This window comes from Oncorhynchus tshawytscha, linkage group LG06 (assembly GCF_018296145.1).
Source record: "Oncorhynchus tshawytscha isolate Ot180627B linkage group LG06, Otsh_v2.0, whole genome shotgun sequence".
In the NCBI taxonomy this organism is placed as follows: domain Eukaryota; kingdom Metazoa; phylum Chordata; class Actinopteri; order Salmoniformes; family Salmonidae; genus Oncorhynchus; species Oncorhynchus tshawytscha.
Window position 1 is genome coordinate 19117754 of NC_056434.1, and position 17033 is coordinate 19134786.

The 17033-nt window shown below is 38.4% G+C and overlaps 3 protein-coding genes across 5 annotated transcripts in view; 2 read left to right on the plus strand and 1 right to left on the minus strand.

Annotated features, from left to right (window-relative positions):
* LOC112252201 (tropomyosin alpha-4 chain) overlaps nt 1-1619 on the plus strand; it is a 26365-nt gene extending 24746 nt beyond the window's left edge. For both annotated transcript variants that reach the window (XM_024423233.2, XM_024423234.2), the window contains one exon: nt 467-1619. In XM_024423233.2, coding sequence (XP_024279001.1) covers nt 467-549 — 83 coding nt within the window. In that variant the 3' untranslated portion in view covers nt 550-1619. The remainder of the gene's footprint in view (nt 1-466) is intronic.
* On the minus strand, nt 1487-3735 carry LOC112252204 (40S ribosomal protein S27-like). 2 transcript variants are annotated; one of them, XM_024423237.2, is made up of 4 exons: nt 3583-3733; nt 2363-2471; nt 2049-2159; nt 1487-1919 (listed from the first exon to the last, which is right to left on the minus strand). In XM_024423237.2, the coding sequence occupies exons 1-4, from the start codon at nt 3586-3588 to the stop codon at nt 1891-1893; spliced, it is 255 nt and encodes an 84-aa protein (XP_024279005.1). In that variant the 5' UTR covers nt 3589-3733; the 3' UTR covers nt 1487-1890. The 2 variants fall into 2 exon arrangements, with proteins under 2 accessions (XP_024279005.1, XP_024279004.1); XM_024423236.2 differs by lacking the exon at nt 1487-1919 and having other exon boundaries at nt 1981-2159; nt 3583-3735.
* Nucleotides 3736-3809: 74 nt separating this feature from the next.
* On the plus strand, nt 3810-14330 carry LOC112252202 (ras-related protein Rab-8A). Its single transcript, XM_024423235.2, has 8 exons — nt 3810-4036; nt 4874-4934; nt 5086-5146; nt 6086-6163; nt 10483-10572; nt 10857-10922; nt 11062-11112; nt 11189-14330. The coding sequence occupies exons 1-8, from the start codon at nt 3913-3915 to the stop codon at nt 11276-11278; spliced, it is 621 nt and encodes a 206-aa protein (XP_024279003.1). The 5' UTR covers nt 3810-3912; the 3' UTR covers nt 11279-14330.
* The last annotated feature ends 2703 nt before the right edge of the window (nt 14331-17033 follow it).

The following is a 17033-nucleotide window of genomic DNA, read 5'->3' on the forward strand; positions in this document are numbered from 1 at the left end:
ATTCACACTGAGTGTCCCTCACATCCTTTTTACATAACATTTGTCGCGCAACTCCATACAGTACTGTCAGTTTTATAAATGCAAATCTTCCTTTTGTTTTGGGTAGTGTTTTTTAGTGTGGTTGTGTTTTGCATATTGAACAACTTAACACGACCACAGCAGTTACAGTATGTAAAATCAATCAAATGTATTTATAAAGCCCCTTTTTACATCAGCTGATGTCACAAAGTGATATACAGAAACCCAGCCTAAAACCCTAAACAGCAAGAAATGCAGATGTAGAAGCACGGTGGCTAGGAAGCAGCAGTTGTACATCCTGTATAGGAATGGCTTTGGATTCTGTGTAGAATATTGTTTACCAAACCTAAGGAGAATGAATTCATATTAATCAACTGTATGATGGTCCTGTCATGTGTGGTTTCATTCTATATGTCTTCAATATGTCTTTATTTTATTTATTTTTTAGAAAAATTAGCAGGTGCCAAAGAAGAGAACCTGGGAATGCATCAAGTCCTGGATCAAACACTGCAAGAGCTCAACAGCTTATAAAGATGGAGAGGATAAAAGTCTTGCAACATTCCATAAATATTACATTTCATTCCACATTTTGAGCTGTAAAGTCTTATTCCCAGCGAAAGGGGATTAACTTAACTTGTACCCTTTGTTTTTTAAACCAATGAGTCAAGAATAGAAAACAACAACTCATATTTGACATGTGCACTCAAAAGCATGTTTTGAAATAGGTTGTGTTATATGTATGGCCTTCATTTATGTATGATTCATGAGCTCCACCAAGAGTTATTTTGCAAACAGTTGACAGGAATCAGCTTTTACCAACTGACATGGTAATTTAGTGCATGCACAATGTATGTGAACATATCCACAGGTTGGACTGTGCCTTTTAATAATGAGCCAATATTCTACCTTTGGTGTATATGTGTGTGTTAACATGGTCATTGACACTAGAGGAAGACTCATGGAAACGATGGTGAACATGTCTGTGGTGCTACTGGTGGTGCTAAAATACTGTGACTATCATTCAGGTGGAGGGATTGCCAAAGTGAAGAAAAATAATAATTTTTTATGTGAAAAGAGTATTCTATACAAATCTTTCAAGGAACTACAACTCCTCTTCTGACCTAACCTATTATCTGTATGGTCTTAAAGTGCCGCCATATGCTGACATGCAGCTTCATAGCACCTCCTTTCCACTATGGCCTGACATGCCTGCCACTATCCCAGCTCTGCATTTGGCTGCCTAGCCTAGGTGTAAAATCATAATCCTGGTATTATATTGTGGTGGTAGCATATTTAATAAAAGTTCAACCAAAAAAAGCACCACTGGGGCCTCAATCAAGGTAATAAAACATGGATACTTATTGTATATAGTAGAATAATGTTAGTTATTGATGTATTGCTCCAGTTTTACAAAACTTTCAGTCAGGGGAACTCTCGAAACCAAAGAATACACAAACCACAGAAGGTGAACCGTCAAAAGGTTTTATTGTTGTCTGTGAAGGTAATCAATCAAGGCTTCTCATCCTTATTTGACTGAGTCTGTGTTGAAATGATTCATTCACTTTTCCAGCTTTCAGTCTAATAAATTTTTACACAACCTGGCTCGAGATTATTTAATGTATTATTTCGTAAGAAAAATAGAAATGTCAAACACAAGAGACAAACCACTTCAGCATACAGTATATTATACCTATTCATTACAAAAAGGCATATTGTATCTGAACAATATTGTAATCTGTTTATATCATGACAAAACACTGCCAATCAGCTCAGCTGAATAATCCCCATTCCGTATAATGTAATAATTTACAAAACATCCATGGTCCACAATTTACGACTATCACAGTTGAAAGCTCACTACTGAAATCTCACTCAGCGTTGCTTTCTTCTGAAGGAGCAGCCTGTATAGGGGTGAGAAAAGGACTGGTAAAATCAAAAATCAGTAGATATTCGATAGAGCTCTACACTGATATGGGCCTATGCTACTGTATAAGTTCTTGAGCAATGTGATTGTACAACAGTCTTCTTACCCTCAGTGAGGCGGCATTTCCCCCCTCTGGGCTGGCACAGGACGAAGGAGCAGCCGCCACAGGGCACCACTCTCTGGGCATGACTGAACACTGTGGTGATCCTGTAGCAGCCTGAAATAAAGTTTAAAACAAATATGTTTTTCTGTAACCTTAATAATCCTTTGTAAATGCTTTATTTCATGCTTTATTTTTTATTTTTGTAAATTATTATAATTCTTATAGATCGGGAAATGGGAAAGCTAATTTAATAATAGTGTGAACACTACATGTAAATAGTTTGGGCAGTTGATGTAAACTACATCTTTAATACTCACCAGGGCATTTTACATCCATGAAGTAGGAGTTGGGACTCTGAACCAACCTCTTCTTCTTGTGTCTTTGCCTCTCAGCCTCCAAAGTAGGGTGCATTAGGTCCTTAGTGAGCTGCAATATGGATTAATGTATAAAAATATTTGTTTTCACAGCTCACACCATTAGAACCATTAAAAAAATATAAAACCATGTGAAAGGGGAAATAAGTCAAGGGCACCCTCTCATGTCTGATACAAGAACTGCAGCATAACTATATCTGAGGCTTGCCCGGGCATGTAATTCCATTCCCAGAACAGGCACTATTTTATATTTGCTAAATGGTCATGTTTTAAACCAAAACATAGTCTTCATAATTTATTGCTGAAATTGACTGAATCATTAGCCAGTACTGAGCGATTAACCGACATATTTTCTGGTTATTTGCAACGTCGGTCAATTACTTGAATTCATTTAGTCCGGTTTTAGTGGGTGGCCGTATATAATGCGAAGGTCTTAGCAATCCAAAGGTTGCGAGTTCAAATCTCATCACGGACAACTTGACATTTTTTAATTTACAACTACTTACTACTTTTTTAGCTACTTTATAACTACTTAACATGTCTGCTACCCCTACCCCTTTAAACATGACTCCTAAACTTAACCTTAAGCCTAACACCTAGCCTAGCTAACGTTAGCCACCTAGCTAGAATTCATAACAGAACAATACGAAATTCTTTGAAACCAAGATCCCACCGGCTGACTGTTACTGCCTAAGCAGTGAAAATATTATTAGGATATTAAAACGAATAAGCTCATTTAATAAAAAATAATATACACACCGGAAATATTGTATTTCATTGTAATTTCTTATTTTATATTGATATCTACCTCATGTGGAACTGAGAGACAAAGCAACATTTTCAATGTTTTGACAAATGAATGTTTACTACTTGACTTTGGAATTTCCATTACAAAGCTCTAAAATCATTGTAATGCTATTATTTCATAATGCATTTTATGTAAAAAAAAAAAATTAAAAGGATCAAAACCGAAAACCATTATTATTTTTTTATAATCGAACTGAAACCGAAGCAACCTCAAAGTACTTATAGCGCAGCACTATTAGCTACTAACTTCAATGTTCATGGTCAAAACAAGACCACCAATAAACATGTACACGTTGTACAGTATTTGACTGGCTATTCCAAAGAATTGATCGCATGAGCAAAGAAAAACCACTTACCGACATTGCTTCTCTTGGTTATTGTTATTTCACTCACTGGCACTGTACTTTCAACTTTGATTAGAATATTACAGCACTCCTTTGCAGACTGATATCGTTGTTGTTAAAATGAGAAGATAATGGTGAGATCACATTTTCATGGGTGGGACATTGACTTCAAGAGCACAATCAGCTGACGTTACCCTTTTGATTGACAGCGGGTAATTCACGGATACAGAGCAGTCAAGAGTGAAATGTTGTTTGTCCAATCACTGGTCCAGTAAATCGAGTAAAGCAGTAACGTATCTCTTTGCACAACTGCCGGGCGGGATTTCCGCAATTGCTAATAATATGGCGAAGACTTACGATTACTTGTTTAAACTACTGTTAATCGGCGATTCTGGCGTCGGAAAGACGTGTGTGTTGTTCAGGTTTTCAGAAGATGCCTTTAACTCAACATTTATCTCCACAATAGGTATGTGAATTTCGTAAGTTTTCTGGTTAGAAAAGTTATACCGGAGGACGGGTAGCTAGTTAGCAGCAATAATAGTGTGCGCCCATCCTGTCATGCTAACGCTAGTTCGCTAAAGTTAGCTGGCTAGCTAGCTTATTTGTTTAGCATTCAGGACTAGCTTGCTAGTTAACTTAACAGGCTTTACAAACTGCTCGCTTGGCAATAAAACCAGCACTTCAGCATCCCCAACATTCCTCAAATTGATATTTTCATGAGATTTTAGCAAGCGACGTCACCTGACTCCATAGCTAACTAACGTTAGCTGTCAAGTGAGCAAGAACAAGCTTACTCTGACTCATTAGATAGCTTAGCTAGCTAACGTTAGATAACAGTGAAGTTCACTTCCCAGCAAGCAACACATGAACGAGTTTGCTAGTTCAAACCAGTCACTGTAACATTACAGAAAGGTAAGTTTTAGTAGCTACATGTTGGGGAGGTCTTCCCTGAAGTTATGCAGCCATTTACATTAGACAAGCCATGCTCAAATCGAAGTTGTGCACTTCCTGTGTGTGGCCTGCAGCATCATCTAAAAAGATGCGCCTCCCTAAGACAGAACTCTCTGGACATGATATAATCCAGATAATTACTAGCTAGCCTTCAAGCAAATGTTGAATCCAGTCTGGTTTTGCCACTTGTGCATAAACAGTGCTGTAGGCATACAAAATACATTCAACTCAAATGGTTGTGTTTCAATGATCCTTTGTCGTTTGGAGCTCTGTGGTTTAGACAATAGTGAAATCACATTTTTAAGTGGGTAGAAGTGCAATAATTGTCTCACTTTTTCTATTCCTGTTTCAGGTATTGACTTTAAAATTAGAACTGTAGAACTAGATGGTAAGAAGATCAAGCTACAGATATGGTAAGACAGCCCTTTGACTTCACAGAATGTCTCTGAAATTATGTCTTGAAAAAGTGCACCTTGGGAATGATCACAATTGGCCTATAATTCTACAAGTGGGTTAAAATCGGGGATGGGAATTAAAGGATCTCATTGTGTTGTTCTCTCCCAGGGACACAGCTGGCCAGGAGCGGTTTCGAACAATCACAACGGCATACTACAGAGGAGCCATGGTCAGTCGCTTTGCTTTACTATGCCCCTCTCACACATTTTGCAAATGTACTACAAAGCACATATACCTACATGAGAATCAGTAAGATACTTGAATAAGAGTAAAGATACCTTTTTAAAAAGACAATGACTCAAGTGAAAGTCACCCAGTAAAATACTACTTTGGTAAAAGTCTAAAAGTATTTGGTTTTAAATGTACTTAAGTATCAAAAGTAAATGTTATCGCTAAAATATACTTAAGTATCAAAAGTAAAAGTATTAATCATTTCAAATTCCTTATATTAAGCAAACCAGATGGCTTGATTTTATTTTATTTTTTAAATTTATGGATAGCCTGGACACATTTCAACACTCAGACATAATTTACAAACAAAGCATTTGTGTTAAGTGAATCTGCCAGATCAGAGGCATTAGGGATGACCAGGGATGTTCTCTTGATAAGTGTGTGAATTAGACATTTTCCTAAGCATTCAAAATGTAGCTAGTACTTTTGGTTGCCAGGGAAAATGTAAGGAGTAAAAAGTACATTACTTTCTTTTGGAATGTAGTGGTGTAAAAGTTGTCAAGTATAAAGTACAGTTGCTCCAAAAAACGACTTAAGCAGTACTTTAAAGTATTTTTACTTAAGTACTTTACACCGTTGATGAGAATGTAGTTTAGATTATAAGAAAAAAAATCCATATTCAGAGACATTAATGTTGATCAATTTGTGTTAGGCCTAGATTGCACACTAGTTTGAGTCCCTTTATTTTTTTTATTGAGCACTACATACCTGAGATCATTCATGGGAGGTGTAAAATCACACTGGATTCCTGTTCAGGCCCTTTGTAACAATTAGCTTTTTACTGAGGTGTACAAGTCTTAAGTTTAACAGGATGTTAGTATCTGACATTCATTGTTAAAGTGGTGGTTGTTTACCAAGTCTCTGTTTTTCTCCCCAGGGCATCATGTTGGTCTATGACATCACCAATGAGAAGTCATTTGACAACATCAAAAACTGGATAAGGAATATAGAGGAGGTAATTCAGAAATTATAGTAGTTTGGTTCCTGGATGCTTATTCGCTGAAACAGCATTTTATGTCACGTGGTGCCTAAGATCAGCCCTTAGCCGTGGTAGTGTTTCCACTACAGTCAAAAATATTTCACTTTGAAGATGCTAGAACAGTCCATTTACTTTTTCCCTGCAATTTACCTAGTCAGCTTGTTATGTGTTCTATGCTAGATAAATATTTCTCTCAAGGTGCATTCGAGTTGCGATTGCCATAGGGAGGGAAACATGCATTCTGACAAGCAGTCAATGCACAACAATTCATAATGCAATCATGGGTAAACAGGAGTTTTAAAGGTCTTTAGTTGAGCAAGAGTAGTGGCAGCCAGGGAAAGTGTTGGGGGAAAGAATTGTGACATGCAGTGGTTTCCGTGAGAAGTACGATATTGTCATCGATACAATAAGTATTGCGATTCGAAGCTGATTTTATTGTGATTCGACATTCCAAACATATTGCTCACCATATGTCTGCTGCAGAGGGACAAGGGACAGCCGTGAAAAAACAAGTTTTGATCAGTCATGGAAGTGCTGAAATAAATTGGCTCCCTATTTAAAAAGATGGAGAACAAGCTATGAAGGAATAATACTGGGGTTTTGGTGCAGGTACATCCAACTAGCGCAGAAATAGTATTGCGACGTTGTCAAAACTATACAGTATATTGTGAAATATAATATCAAGATATGTAACTATCAATTATTTTCCTCCTCCACTAATATCTAATAATATTGACCATGCATAGGCTATATGCATGGTTCAATATGTTAAAATAATTGTAACACCATATTTTTACCGACATGTTATTGGGATCATTCCTGGAGGTGGAAATTATATTTGAGATGGTGTCAGCATGATTTTATTTCCATTCATTTTGGAGTAGAATGTCCTTTTAAAAAAAGTCACCACAGCTGAGCTTCTCAGTAACTCTACATAAAAAAATGATCAAATGAGGACCCCGGACCACATTAACCCCCACTGCTACAATTAACCCCCACTGCTACAAAACACTGCCATGGTATATTGGCCATTATAAACTGGGTGGTTCGATCCCTGAATGCTGATTGGCTGACAGCCGTGGTATATCAGACCATATACCACGGGTATGACAAAACATTTATTTTTACTACTCTAATTACGTTGGTAACCGGTTTATAATAACAATATGCTACCTCGGGGGTTTATGGTATATGGCCAATACCTGCTAAATATTCAGACCCTTTGCTATGAGACTCAATTGACATCAGGTGCATCCTGTTTCCATTGATCATCCTTGATTGGAGTCCACCTGTGGTAAATTCAATTGATTTGACATGATTTGGAAAGGCACACACCTGTCTATATAAGGTCCCACAGTTGACAGTGCATGTAAGTGCAAAAACCAAGCCGTGAGGTTGAAGGAATTTCCTGTAGAGCTCCAAGACAGGATTGTGTCAAGGCACAGATCTGGGGAAGGGTACCAAAAAATGTCTGCAGCATTGAAGGTCCCCATCATTCTTAAATGGAAGAAGTTTGGAACCACCAAGACTCTTCCTAGAGCTGGCCGCCCGGCCAAACTGAGCAATAGGGGGAGAAGGGCCTTGGTCAGGGAAGTGACCAAGAACCCGATGGTCACTCTGACAGAGCTCCAGAGTTTCTCTGTGGAGATGGGAGAACCTTCCAGAAGGACAACCATCTCTGCAGCTCTCCACCAATCAGGCCTTTTATGTAGTGGCCAGGCAGAAGCCACTCTTCAGTAAAAGGTCTGAGATTCCTTTAGGTTCCATGAGAAACACGGTTCTCTGGTCTGATGAAACTATTTGGCCTGAATGCTAAGCATCACATCTGGAGGAAACCTGGCACCATCCCTACAGTGAAGCATGGTGGTGGCAGCATCATGATGTGGGGATGTTTTTCAGAGGCAGGGACTGGGAGACGAGTCAGGATCAAGTAAAAGATAAACGGAGCGTTCAGGAACTTAGATTGGGGGCGAAGGTTCAACTTCGAACAGGACAACTACCCTAAGCAGACAGCTAAGACCACGCAGGAGTGGTTTCGGGACTAGTCTCAATGTCCTTTAGTGGCCCGGACTTGAACCTGATCTAACATCTCTGGAGAGACCTGAAAATAGCTGTTCAGCAATGCTCCCCATCCAACCTGACAGAGCTTGAGAGCACCAGCAGAGAATAATGGGAGAAACTCCCCAAATACAGGTGTGCCAAGCTTGTAGCGTCGTACCCAAGAAGACTCGAGGCAGTAATTTCCGCCGAAGGTGCTTCAACAAAGTTCTGAGTAAAGAGTCTGAATACTTACGTAAATGTGATATTTCTGTTTATTAAGTTTTCATAACAATTGGTAATCAGCATTTTTGGACACCGATCATGGCCGATTACATTGCACTCCACAAGGAGACTGCGTGGAAGGCTGACTACCTGTTATGCGAGTGCAGCAAGGAGCCAAAGTAAGGCGCTAGCTAGCATTAAACACATCTTATAAAAAACTATCTTAACATAATCACTAGTTAACTACACATGGATGATGATACTACTAGTTTATCTAGCTTGTCTTGCATATAATCAATGTGGTGCCTGTTAATTTATCATTGAATCATAGCCTACTTCGCCAAACGGGTGATTTAACAAGCGCATTTGCGAAAAAAGCACTCGTTGCACCAATGTGTACCTAACCATAAACGCCTTTCTTAAAATCAATACACAAGTATATATTTTTAAACCTGCATATTTAGTTAATATTGCCTGCTAAAATAATTACTTTTAACTAGAGATTGTGTCACTTCTTGAGTTCTGTGCAACAGATTCAGGGTATATGCAGCAGTTTGGGCCTTCTGGCTCATTGCAAACTGTGTGAAGACTGTTTCTTCCTAACAAAGACTTCCAACCTCTCCAAACTGGGGATGAGTCAACTAAAGCGCATTTGCGAAAAAAGCACAATTGTTGCACGGATGGACCTAACCATAAACATCAATGTCTTTCTTAAAATCAATACACAGAAGTATATTTTTTTTAACCTTCATATTTAGTTAAAAGAAATCCAGGTTCAGGCAATATTAAACTAGGGAAATTGTCACTTCTCTTGCGTTCATTGCTCGCAGTCAGGGTATATGCAACAGTTTGGGCCGCCTGGCTCATTACGAACTAATTTGCCAGAATTTTACGTAATTATGACATGACATTGAAGGTTGTGCAATGTAACATGAATATTTAGACTTATGGATGCCACCCGTTAGATAATACGGAACGGTTCCATATTTCACTGAAATTTGTTTTCTAAATTATAGTTTCCCGATTTGACCATATTAATGACCTAAGGCTCGTATTTCTGTGTGTTATTATGTTATAATTAAGTCTATGATTTGATAGAGCAGTCTGACTGAGCGGTGGTAGGCAGCAGCAGGCTCGTAAGCATTCATTCAAACAGCACTTGCGTGCGTTTGCCAGTAGCTCTTCGCTGTGCTTCAAGCATTGCGCTGTTTATGACTTCAAGCCTATCAACTCACGAGAATAGGCTGGTGTAACCGATGTGAAATGGCTAGCTAGTCAGCGCGCACCCCGCTGATAGCGTTTAAATCGGTGACGTTACTCGCTCTGAGACAGTGAAGTAGTTGCTCCCCTTGCTCTGCTTTTGTGGGGTGATTGGTAACGATGCTTCGAGGATGTCTGTTGTCGATGTGTTCCTGGTTCAAGCCCAGGTTGGGGCGAGGAGAGGGACGGAAGCTATACTGTTACACTGGCAATACTAAAGTGCCTATAAGAACATCCAATAGTCAAATGTATATGAAATACGAATGGTATAGAGAGAAATAGTCCTATAATTCCTATAACTACAACCTCAAACATCTTACCTTGGAATATTGAAGACTCATGTTAAAAGGAACCACCAGCTTTCATATGTTCTGAGCAAGGAACTTAAACGTAGCTTTTTTACATGGCACATATTGCACGTATACTTTCTTCTCCAACGTTTAGTTTTTACATTATTTAAACCAAATTGAACATGTTTCATTATTTATTTGAGGCTAAATTTATTTTATTAATGTATTATATTAAGTTAAAATAAGTGTTCGTTCAGTATTGTTGTCATTATTACAAATTTAAATTAAAAAAAATTTAAACTCTGCCGATTTAATCAGTATCGGCTTTTTTTTGGTCCTCCATTCTGTTTCGGCGTTGAAAAATCATAATCGGTCGACCCTAGGCTGAATACTTTCCGAATGCACGGTATATCTTTGAAGTCTGTACGTTTTACTGAAAGTAGCAATTACATTGCATGATCAATCTTCTGTCTTCCTGTCCAGCATGCCTCTGCTGACGTGGAGAAGATGGTTCTGGGAAACAAGTGTGACGTCAATGACAAGCGACAGGTGTCCAAAGACAGAGGGGAGCAGGTGGGTGATCACCACTGATCAGGAAATGAAAAATATCAAACTACCTGACTGATATCAAACTTACTATACAGTAGATGTTTTGTGCTACTGTCCATGTTTGCTGAGTGACAGTTGTCCAAAGACAGATGTGAGAAGGTGGGGGATCAGTAAATGTTATGTAGGCTATTATCAATAATTATCAATGACTCACATCTTGAGTATCTACAGATGAAGAATTGTGATTGAGCTACTGTCAATGTTCGCTGAGTATATTTTGTGCGTCCCTTTTTACTGACCTTTGGCAGTTGTCGTTGGAGTACGGTATCAAGTTTATGGAGACCAGTGCAAAGGCCAATATCAACGTGGAGAATGTGAGTTCACTAATTCTCAGCAGTTAAAAAACAACAATGGCTGTACAGTAATTGTTGTTCTGTTAGGTTGAAAGAGACTGCACATTGTTTTGTCTATTTGATCTTTATTTGTCCTGTCTTTTTTTCCCCTTAAATTCAGGCATTTATGACCCTTGCCAGAGACATCAAGGCGAAAATGGACAAGAAACTGGTAAGTGTGTGTGTTGTGCGCAAATCTATTTTAGATGCGGTATTGTGTGTGTGTTCTGACTGTGTGTGTGTTCCAGGAGGGCAACAATCCTCAGGGCAGCAGTCATGGTGTGAAGATCACAGAACAGCCCAAGAAGAGCAGTTTCTTCCGCTGCACCCTCCTGTGAGGACAACGATCTTACCATTGTCCACAGCTGGACTTGCTCAGAGCTTTCCTCTTTCGCCCTGTTCTCATTCCTGATATCCCAGGCCTCTTTGGGCTTTTTTTTCTGCTTCACCATGTGCCCCCAGTTTACAAACGGTAGCTTTCATTGGTCAGGTGTATCAATCAGTGTTGTTGGATGGGCGTTAGATTGAGATCTCTATACCAGGCACTCTTCTGTACCATCATGCTCTTATATCGTCTCTCGTAATTACACTTAGGTTTCTGCTCACCCTCTCCTCTCTCTGCAACGGTTGTCACAGATACTGTATGTTCCTCTGTGGTCGTACTGCTGCCAAAGTTGATCCTTAGTGAGGTTTTGTCTCAACATGGATTGACCTTATCCTTAAAAGCAGTGGCTTAATTCCATGATAAGACTAGTTAACCATCATACATCTTCTGTGAGATTGTTGACTTCTGCGTCATCTAGCTACTATGGAGATTTATTCCAAATGTGTCATCTATGCATCCCTGTTTTTCCTTGATCAAATGAGTGATTATCTGTATTCTACCTTAAATCCCCTTTTGCCATCCAACAAATAGACCAGAAAGCCACTTATTTCCTTAAGATAATATAATACAGTTCTGAAGTGTTAGTCTTACAATGTTAACAGTAAAGACATACCATCTTAATGACATAGCTGAAAATTTTCATCTGTGTTCAGTATTTACCATTATGCAGTTCAGATTATTTTTATGCACAAGGTTTGCAAACTGTGTGTTAGAACAATTTTATGTGCCGGCAACTGCACATTGAGTTGAACCCTGTTTTACTGTGTACTCTTGCACTTTAGTAGTGAAATTGGCTGCGCAATTTGCAAAAGTATGTCTTATTCCAGTCCCTTGTATAGGAATGTCAGTATTCATTAGAACTATTACATTCCAGAATTGTTCCAGAGGCTAGAAGTTAAAATCATCTGTTCCACAATAACATCAGTCTAGTTAGGAAATGAATTGCTATCTAACAAATGAATGCATACGTTTACCATATTTTTAGTTTTGGCATTCAGAATGTGTTTAATCTTATACCACTCCACCCCAAAAAATTGTGAGCACCTCATTGCCCCAAATATTCATGTTATGTATGATGTAGAGACCACTGAAATAGAGATATAGTCCTTTGGGTGGTAATTGCTTGATGTCATTTAACTTCTTAAGCACCCTTTTCAAAGTCCAGCCTCTCAGCCTATTCCTTTTTTTTTTAACTGGTTGTTTTAATTGTGATACTGTAATACCATGTCTGTTTGTGTGGCCTTTGACTTTTGTAAGCTGTTTTCACGCTTGTCAGTATTTGTGACAGAAAATTCGTGACAATTGCGCCAAAGTAGGCTGCCTATAAGAACTCAATTGAATAATGTCAACCTACTGTATGGTGAAACAAATGCCATGAATATTAATTTCCAGGTTTATTACTATGTTCTTTTTTCTGTTGATTTACCAATATGCTGTGACATTCCAGAACCATTCCTGCTGCTTCTTTAGGGAAAAGGCTACACGGACACTCCTGACCTGCTAACTGATATTTAATTTAAGAATTGGTTAAAATTAGGTTAGGTTTAATCAAATGTATTTATTTACAAATCATTTTTTTTACCTAAGCAGATGTCAAAGCGCTTAAATAGAAACCCGGCCTAAAACTGCAAACAATACAGATGTAGAAGTGTGGTGGCTATGAAAACTCCCTAGAAATATCAGAAAACTAGAGAGGAACCAGGCTCTGTGGGATGTCCAGTACTCTTCTGGCTGGGTGGAGATTATATGAATGCATGGCCGTTAAGGTAAGGGTCCGTTTCAGATTCTGGTTAGTCATTTTGATGGTCACTAGTGTCCTTATCGCCGCTCCCCTTCTTTAGTCAAGAGCGGTAGCTATGTTTGTCCTAATTTAACTCCAAGGCCCAAATGTTGGTTTTTGATGTGCCAGTATTAAGCCCACAATCTATTTTGGAGTGTTTTGAGTTGAAGGTATTTGCATTGCGTACTGTATTCGAAGCAAGACATCGGCATACCACTGTAGTGACATGGCAATGGACTAAAATGTTACAAGCAAGAGAACGTGTAGTCAGAGTGGGGAAAAAAACATCCAAGTATGAAAGTGCCCTTCTAGAAAGCCTGCTCTTGATTATGCACTTTTCAATAATTCTCCATTGTCATGAAAGACCAAGTGATTTATGATGAATGAGTTGCGATATTCTACAGTACAGATTCTATCCTCAAGACTTAATTTAAGTCGCCTTCAGTGTGACAATGTTAAATGGATGGCTGGAGGAAAGTGACTTCATATTATATTTAGCATTTTGTTTTTGTTCTCGTCTATCCTTCCCTCTGAGCTTGTCCCTGTCCATCGCAACAGAAGTGGCTTATTTTCACCTGATGCTTAATATAATGGGCTTTGGAACTATTCATCATGAGACTGTTGGACCTCTTGAGGCTTTTAATATTTTACTTGAAGAAGAGCTTCTCTTTTGAGATTAGAAATGTGCAAAGGATCATTCTTGTATAGCTTTCTGTTCTACTTTTTTTTTGTCACCTTGAACTTGCTTTTCTCAACGCAAATCTATAGGGAATGGAGTACATGTTAAATCATAGCAAAGGAACAACAGTGACTTCCCCATGAATTATCACAAATTGTTTCTCTAGTTGTGACAATGAAGTAAATTGCCATTGGAATTGAATTATTTTATATGTCCTCTTGTAAGTGTTTTACACGAGAGGACATAAAATAATTCAATTCCAATGGGTGGGGCACAGTCAGTTTGTCGGACTGTTGTATCTTTTAGGACCTTTACAAAGGTCTGGCAAATGTTTCATCAGAATACCAGTTATTATGAAGGTTTCTTTTCCTTCTGGTGGAACTATTTGTACATATTTCAGTTTATAAATTACTTTTCTTTGAATATATAATTAGCATTCCATGTTCAAGACAATTTGGATTTCATAGTTGATTATGGGTTAAATGGAGGAAGAAAAAAAAAAAAATCGCATTTTGAAAACAATTGTAAATAAGAAATACATTTTACTGTTACCTACTTTCATAAATCTTGTTGAATTGATCTACATGTTTGTAGATGTGTCCTTTTGATGATTTATTAAAATGAGATTATTCTAACTTGCTACATTTTTTTGTCAGACATTTTCAAATGAATCTTAATCAAATGTTATCAATGTATATTGAATAGGCCTAATCCTATATGGAATTCATTAACATTTTTTTTAAACAAAATAGCTTGATAAAGCTGTAATACCAAGGACAGAACCACAAGACAGATATTTCACTGGATATTTAAATGTGAAGTGTCCACTTGCCGTTTCCACTCACTACCAAATATGGTAGTAAGAGGAAGCTTACTGGCAGGCAATGGGAGAAGATGGAAAAGAGATGGATTTTGGCTGACATTCTGCAAATTTTCTCATTGATTAAACATTTGATCTCAATACAGTTTTCTGTTCCCAAAACTAGGGCAGAATGCTAGGGAATTAAACAAAACGTGCACCCCTTGGGGTCATGATAACAAATTGAGAAACACTGGGGGAGTTAAGGTTAGGAGGAGTTGGGTAAGAGGGTTAGGGGAGGAAGGGTTAGCTAACATGCTAAGTAATTTCATAGTAGCTAAAAAGTAGTATGTAGTTGCTAATCAGCTAAATTTGTCCTTGGTGAGATTCGAAATTGCAAACTTTGGGCCGCTAAACGTTTGCTAGGTAACTAACGTTAGCTACGCTAGGGTTTAGGGTTAGAAGCTAGGTTAACCTCTTTAGTGTAGGGGGCAGTATTTTGATGTTTGGATGAAAAATGTACCCAAATGAAACTGCCTGTTTCTCAGGCCTAGAATTGTCAGATTAGGATAGAAAACACTAAAGTTTCCAAAACTGTCAACATATTGTCTGTGAGTATAACATAACTGATATTGCAGGCGAAAACCTGAGGAAAATCCAACCAGGAAGTGCTGTTTTTCCTGAAAGCTCTCTGTTCCATTGCATGCCTTCCCTCCATTTAAAGGGATATCAACCAGATTCATTTTCCTATGGCTTCCACATGGTGTGAACAGTCTTTAGACATAGTTTCAGCCTTTTATTTTTAAAAACTAGCGAGAAAGATCACATCGCGTCACTGGATGGCTGGGTGCCAGCAGCGTTTTGCATGCGCCAACAGAGTGGAGCAGACATTTTCCCTTTCTCTCCTATTGAAGAAGCTACAGTCCGGTTGAAATATTATCGATTATACATTGTAAAAACAACCTGAGGATTGATTATAAAAAACATTTGACTTGTTTCTACGAACTTTACGGATACTATTTGGAATTTTCGTCTGCCCCGTCGTGACCGCTCGAGCCTATGGATTTCTGAACATAACGCGCCAACCAAATGGAGGTTTTTGGATTTTAAAATAATCTTTATGAAACAAAAGGAAAATGTATTGTGTAACTGGGAGTCTCGTGAGTGCAAACATCCGAAGATCATCAAAGGTAAGCAATTAATTGTATTGCTTTTCTGACTTTCGTGACCAATCTACTTTGCTGCTAGCTGTTTGTAATGTTTTGTCTGCTGAGAGAGATGTCCTTACATAAACGCTTGGTATGCTTTCGCTGAAAAGCCTTTTTGAAATCTGACACGCCAGGTGGATATCAACAAGCTAAACTGTGTTTTGCTATATTGCACTTGTGATTTCATGAAAATTAAATATTTTTAGTCATTTAATTTGGCGCTCTGCAATTCAGCGGATGTTGACGAAAATTATCCCGCTAACGGGATGGGTGCATCTAGAAGTTAAAGGGTTAGTTAACATGCTAAGTAGTTAAACAGTTGTCAGTAGTTGCTAAACTGCTAAAGTTGTCTGTGATGAGATTCAAACATGCAAACTTTGGGTTGATAGACATTCATGTTATATGCCCACCCATTTACCCTGCCCAACCACCCTCCTTTTGTTTTTGTATTAAGTAACTTTCTGCCTTGCATATATTTGTATGCCTATTTGTTGCTGTATCAGGTTTTTGCCTCCGTTAAAATAATATTTGCATACGGATACCAGAGTAAAATGTAATGATTTTCGTATCCTATCAATATAGCTTTCAATGTGGTATGTACGTACAGTCGTGGCCAAAAGTTTTGAAAATGACACAAATATTAATTTCCACAAAGTTTGCTGCTTCAGTGTCTTTAGATATTTTTGTCAGATGTTACTATGGAATACTGAAGTATAATTACAAGCATTTCATACGTGTCAAAGGCTTTTATTGACAATTACATGAAGTTGATGCAGAGTCAATATTTGCAGTGTTGACCCTTTTTTTTCAAGACCTCTGCAATCACTGGCATGCTGTCAATTAACTTCTGGGCCACATCCTGACTGATGACAGCCCATTCTTGCATTATCAATGCTTAGAGTTTGTCAGAATTTGCGGGGTTTTGTTTGTCCACCCGCCTCTTGAGGATTGACCACAAGTTCTCAATGGGATTAAGGTCTGGGGAGTTTCCTGGACATGGACCCAAAATATCGATGTTTTGTTCCCCGAGCCACTTAGTTATCACTTTTGCCTTATGGCAAGGTGCTCCATCATGCTGGAAAAGGCATTGTTCATCACCAAACTGTTCCTGGATGGTTGGGAGAAGTTACTCTCGGAGGATGTGTTGGTACCATTTTTTATTCATGGCTGTGTTCTTAGGCAAAATTGTGAGTGAGCCCACTCCCTTGGCTGAGAAGCAACCCCACACATGAATGATCTCAG

Coding starts and splice junctions, on each gene's coding strand:
- LOC112252202 (XM_024423235.2), top strand. CDS start 3,913: ATGGCGAAGACTTACGATTACTTGTTTAAACTACTGTTAATCGGCGAT. Junction 4,037..4,873: donor AACATTTATCTCCACAATAG/GTATGTGAATTT, acceptor TTCCTGTTTCAG/GTATTGACTTTAAAATTAGA. Junction 6,164..10,482: donor GGATAAGGAATATAGAGGAG/GTAATTCAGAAA, acceptor CTTCCTGTCCAG/CATGCCTCTGCTGACGTGGA.
- LOC112252204 (XM_024423236.2), bottom strand. Junction 2,160..2,362: donor CATGGATGTAAAATGCCCTG/GTGAGTATTAAA, acceptor ACTTTATTTCAG/GCTGCTACAGGATCACCACA.